Source organism: Triticum dicoccoides, chromosome 7A (assembly GCF_002162155.2).
Source record: "Triticum dicoccoides isolate Atlit2015 ecotype Zavitan chromosome 7A, WEW_v2.0, whole genome shotgun sequence".
In the NCBI taxonomy this organism is placed as follows: domain Eukaryota; kingdom Viridiplantae; phylum Streptophyta; class Magnoliopsida; order Poales; family Poaceae; genus Triticum; species Triticum dicoccoides.
In genome coordinates, this window is record NC_041392.1 from 555,992,616 (window position 1) to 555,998,470 (window position 5,855).

General features: G+C 53.0%; 1 protein-coding gene across 1 annotated transcript; it reads left to right on the forward strand.

Moving 5' to 3' along the window:
* Positions 1 to 3,197: 3,197 nt before the first annotated feature.
* On the forward strand, positions 3,198 to 5,623 carry LOC119331577 (3-ketoacyl-CoA synthase 11-like). Its single transcript, XM_037604739.1, has 2 exons — positions 3,198 to 3,517; positions 3,846 to 5,623. The coding sequence occupies exon 2, from the start codon at positions 3,847 to 3,849 to the stop codon at positions 5,425 to 5,427; it is 1,581 nt and encodes a 526-aa protein (XP_037460636.1). The 5' UTR covers positions 3,198 to 3,517; position 3,846; the 3' UTR covers positions 5,428 to 5,623.
* The last annotated feature ends 232 nt before the right edge of the window (positions 5,624 to 5,855 follow it).

The following is a 5,855-nucleotide window of genomic DNA, read 5'->3' on the forward strand; positions in this document are numbered from 1 at the left end:
GCACGCAAGGAAGGGAGTAATGGTACATTAACGGGGCTCGAGGAGTTCGTGCTTGCACGAGGGGAGTGGGTTGCCACCATGGAGGTGTACCAGCACACGAGGGGGGGCACGCCCACCCCCAACATTTGTGTATATATAGGCCTCTGTTAATTACAATTAAGAGTAATTGGCCACTGCCAACGTCGCTAACACTTGATGCCCGGTCCCAGCTTCATGCCCTGTGGTGTGTGTGGTGGCCGGTCATGGTTTTTATACAGGCTGAGCTCGATCAAGGATCCGACGATGGCTTCGGGACATCACCTTGTGCGCTGATCTTTAGTTCTACTTTGAGATGGTGTTAAGATTGTGGGTGATCGGTCAACGGACAACACCCGAGAATCTGCGAGGAGCCATTAGGTGAACGAGAAGATCGACTCCTCTCAGCTTTTACACCTTGTATTCTTGTGATCCCACCCTATTCTCACTCTCGAAACAAGCTTTCATCTGGCTTTATAGGTAAAACCCAATGAAATTGCTAAATCAAATCTAGATGAAATTTAGCTATGTCACATCTAACTTCACCACCACGGGATTAAACTTGTTACGTACAAGATTGGTGCAACTGTAGCTCGTACACGTACGTCCCCCGCAGCTGCATTTGTTCCCCGATTGTCCGCGTTCCTTGTCTTACCTGGGCCAGGCCCAACGATGATGTATCTGCGCTTGTGAGCTGCACTTTTTTTTTGAGTTGTTGTTTTTCAAAGCAATGCACGAGAATGGCAAGATGCAAGTTACTTGTTTGTGCAACAATAGGCTTGTTCGTATATTTTTTTAAAGAAAATCTGTTGAATGGCTGCATGTTTTTTTCCGTGACTTTCCTCTTGGGTTTTCTTCGTTTCCGTTTTCTTTTTTCTTTTTCCATTTTTTAAAATTCATTATTTTTATAAAATATATGTCCTTTATTTTATTTTTATTTTATGCTTTTCCATTTTCCTTTTTTATTTTCTTTCTTTGTTTTATAAAATTCATAAACTTTTTCTAAACAAATTTAACAATGTCTCGTCTATGTTCCTGACCGTTCAACCTCTTCACTTTAAATATTGCGCAAATCTTCATTGCCGGTTATTTCATCACGTGCGTCCGATGTCTCGTCGTACGTCCAGTGTCTTCATGTCATCCCAATCACACACACACACACACACACATCTTTTGCTAGGCCGTTTCGTCCGAGATGCAACTCCAACCCCAACATGCTATTGGGCCCACTTTTTTTCCTAGTTGCAAGTCCATTCTTGATATGCAACTGAGGGTCGGCCCATTTTTGTGACCGGTTGTAACTCCACCTCCGACCCGACATGCAATTTGGAGGTCCCAGTTGCAAGTCCACCATCGATATGTAAGTGGGGCTTGACCCACTTTTGCCCTAATTGCAAGCACACTCTTCACATGCAACTGGAGGTGACCCTTTTTTTTCTAGTTGCAAGTTCACCCTTAATATGCAACCGAGGGCTGACATGATGAATCACTTGCCGGCCGCCGTCTATGCCGTGTCCGTTGCTATAGTCGCTCTTACCCCCGGGTACTCCTTGCGCGGGTTGGTCTCCCTCTTCCTCCCCTCAATCCACTTTTTGCCTTCCGATCCAAGAGGCTTGCATCTACAAATATTATTCTCGAATCCTCCGCGTCTCAAGGAGGAGGAAAGAAGGTTGACCGTTGCTCACTGAACGAGAAAGACGAGGAAGAGAGCGGTCTTCTCCTCTTCTCACAATGAGGAGGATAAGGCTGATGCAATGCTGTCGCACGACCGAGCAAACGTTTCGTCTGAGATATCATGTTGGATGCACCAAGATCTGTGTGAGTTTATCCGACGACCAACTAGGTCAATTCATTAGCCTTTATGGGGGGTGTATTGTAGCACGCAGGTGTCGGGGCACGCGGCCCCATTTTCTTTTGGCTTTCGATTTTTAATCTTTCATATCTTTTGAATCAAAAGTCTAAATTAAATTCCGTTTGCATATTCATGTTTCTGATGATGAGGGCTTTCAAATGAGATCCATTTAAAACATGTTTTGACAAGGTTATTTTTAAAGTTTCAACTTCTGAAACTTGGTATGTGCGACACACAAAATCGTAAGTTTTAGAACCTGCGATCGACAAAATCGGAGGTTTTAAGGTTCAACTCTGAAACTTGGTACGTGCGGCCAGCAGAATCGTAAGTTTTGGACAAAATACTAAGTTCTAAGTTTCAACTCTGAATTGGTAGCGGCCTCCATTCAAGAGCTAGGGCAGCAGAATCATAAATTTTGGAACTTGCGGCTGGCAAAATGGTAAGTTCTAAGTTTTGACTTGGTACGAGCCACCGACAAAATCATAAGTTTTAAGTTTCAATTCTAAAACTTGGTACGAGCAACCGACAAAATCATAAGTTTTAAGTTTCAACTTGGTGCGAGCAACCGACAAAATCATAAGTTTTAAGTTTCAACTCTAAAACTTGGTACGAGCAACCGATAAGATTGTAAGTTTGGAAATCTACGACCGACTAAAACATGAATCTCAGGAACTAGCTAAAATCGTGTTATGCCCCTCATGTGTGATCCATCGACTTTACGGACCGTGAGGCAATCTGATGGTTGGCATGGACCCCCTCTAGTTGGCGACCGTCCGCCTAGCTAGGGGTGGCATTTGCAAACCGCCTGGATGGCAATTTTAGTGTTTCGGACTTTGGAGGATGCGGTTTTACAAAAAGCATACGTACCATTTTTGTTTATTTTGGTGCATTTTTCATCTAGAAACTGCGGCGGCTAGAGGGGTCGCTGGAGGGGTGTTCCTGGCGACCACCGCCGTAAAAAAAAGCTCTAGGAATTTTGAAGGATTCGAAAAAGGAAAAACTAACGGCTGACGGTCAAATGTTTGGGAGTAACGCTACACGTACAAACGAGTTACAAGGTTTTATAAAGATGATTAATTTGATTGGTCAATAGGTGGGGTGGTGGTCCACTCTTCTGAAAATCAGAGGAGGGGGGCAAGTTTGTGATTGGTTAGTAGATGAAAAAAATCCTAGCTAGCGTGTAATTGCGTATAATTCTTTGTATGTTTAGCATTATTGAATATTTGGTGTGTCAAAGTCCAACAACACTGAAAGTGGAGCAGATCGATCGGTGGGTGTCATGGGTGCTTGGAGGAAGGCCAGGCGAAGTCACGCAGAGCCGCCGCGGAGACTCGGAGGTCGGAACTAACCGAAACAAAACAGAGCGCCTCCTCTCTCTTCCAGCAGCTCCTGCTCGGCTTGTTTCCCGTGCCGTTTTCTCCTCCCCCTCCTCTCCCCTATTAAAGACGCGCGCGGCCGAGCTGCCTGCCACCACGCGCTGCTCGCGGCCGTATTGCTGGCAGGGATAGAGCGCGCGAGCGAGGGAGAGAGAAGGGGGGCGGGGCGGCGGAGTGGCTCGGGTCTTCTTCCGCTCCTCCTCGTCCTCCCGCGCGCAACAGATCGGGAGACTCCGTCGCTGAGGCCGCCGCTTCTCCCGTCTGCCCTGCCTGGGTACGTCTCAAAGCCTCCCCTGCCCCCGAGCTGCGCCGGCGGTTCGGTTTCGATTTGATTTTGACGCATTGCTCGAGCTCTGCATGGTGGATCGGCGGTGGCCGCCGGAGTAGCTGTCGCCATGCGGCTGTTCTTTGGTCTTGGGAATTCCGTGGCGGTCTCTGATCTCTCGGTGGCCGCTGAATTTGTTTTCCCCTGAGCTAGTGTGGTCGTCGCATCTCGGCTCCGCTCCTAAACCCAACTACTGTAGCAGGATGCCAGAATTCTTGTCTTGGGATTTCTGAAATGTATTCAGGTTTAACTGTTCTTTCTTTAATTTTGTCACTAGAATGGATGCTCCGGCGCCCAATGCCGCTAACACGCCGCCGGCGGCGGGGACGGGGACGGAGACAGCAGCGCAGCCGCGGCGGCTGCCGGACTTCCTCCAGTCGGTGCGGCTCAAGTACGTGAAGCTGGGGTACCACCACCTCATCTCCCACGGCATGTACCTGCTGCTGTCGCCGCTCATGGCCCTGGTGGCCGTGCAGCTCTCCACCGTGTCCCCGGGCGACCTCGCCGACCTGTGGGAGCAGCTCCGGTTCAACCTCGTCTCCGTGCTCGTCTGCTCCACCCTCCTCGTCTTCCTCTCCACCGTCTACTTCCTCACCCGCCCCCGCCCCGTCTACCTCGTCGACTTCGCCTGCTACAGGCCGGGGCCGGAGCGCCGGTGCACGCGCCAGACCTTCATGCGCTGCTCCGAGGCCACCGGCTCCTTCACCGACGCCAACCTCGACTTCCAGCGCAAGATCCTCGAGCGGTCCGGGCTGGGCGAGGACACCTACCTGCCCCCCGCCGTGCTGCGGGTGCCCCCCAACCCGTGCATGGACGAGGCGCGCAGGGAGGCGAGCACCGTCATGTTCGGCGCCATCGACCAGCTGCTGGACAAGACCGGGGTGAGGCCCAAGGACATCGGCATCCTGGTGGTCAACTGCAGCCTCTTCAACCCGACGCCGTCGCTGTCGGCCATGGTGGTGAACCACTACGGGCTGAGGGGCAACGTCGTGAGCTACAACCTCGGCGGCATGGGGTGCAGCGCCGGGCTGCTGTCCGTCGACCTCGCCAAGGACCTGCTGCAGGTGCACCCCAGCTCGTACGCGCTGGTGGTCAGCATGGAGAACATCACCCTCAACTGGTACTTCGGGAACGACCGCTCCATGCTGGTGTCCAACTGCCTGTTCCGGATGGGCGGCGCGGCGATCCTGCTCTCGAACAAGAGATCGGACCGGCGGCGGTCCAAGTACGAGCTGGTGCACACGGTGCGCACCCACAAGGGCGCCGACGACAAGTGCTTCGGCTGCGTGACGCAGCAGGAGGACGGGGACGGCAAGGTGGGCGTGTCGCTCTCCAAGGACCTGATGGCGGTGGCCGGCGACGCGCTCAAGACCAACATCACGACGCTCGGCCCGCTGGTGCTGCCGCTGTCGGAGCAGCTGCTCTTCATGGCGACCCTGGTGGCCAAGAAGGCGTTCAAGGCCAAGATCAAGCCCTACATCCCGGACTTCAAGCTGGCGTTCGAGCACGTGTGCATCCACGCGGGCGGGCGGGCCGTGCTGGACGAGCTGGAGCGGAACCTGGGGCTGACGGAGTGGCACATGGAGCCGTCGCGGATGACGCTGCACCGGTTCGGCAACACGTCGAGCAGCTCGCTGTGGTACGAGCTGGCCTACAGCGAGGCCAAGGGCCGCATCGGGCGGCGCGACAGGGTGTGGCAGATCGCCTTCGGCTCCGGGTTCAAGTGCAACAGCGCCGTGTGGCGGGCGCTGCGCGCGGTGGCGCCCGAGGCGGAGGCGGAGAGGGGCAACCCGTGGGCGGCCGAGATCCACCGCTTCCCCGTCGACGTCCCCAGGGTCTCCAAGGTCGGGAGCGCCTGAGAATCCGGCCGCACTGCATGCCGCCGCTTGTCAACTTCGGTTGATGATCGCCATGGCATCTCCCTGTTTGGCGATTCGGTTGGGTATTGGATGGGGCGAAAAAATGGTGTTTGATGTGAGGTTCGGTGGTGTTTTTTAACATGATGATGATTATGATCCATCATTTGTGGGTCAGTCGGAGCTTTCTTCTCGCTTACGTTGTCCGGAACGGATTGATTGATTCCATCGATGTATCATCATGTGGATGTGGACGTGGGGGTGGGGGTGGGGGTGCGGCGTTATATACCCAGACCCAGTGCTGTACGTGCTCTGGATTTGCTCCACTGTTGGTTCCTCGGCGCCTGTCTCGGTCGGTCTATCTGTCGCGTAATGGGGTGGTCGTACATATTGATGCGAATGTTTAACTTGTCTGCCTGACCTGGATACTT

What these genes read in the sequence shown, in the direction of transcription:
- LOC119331577 (XM_037604739.1), top strand. Translation starts at nt 3,847, where the DNA reads ATGGATGCTCCGGCGCCCAATGCCGCTAACACGCCGCCGGCGGCGGGG.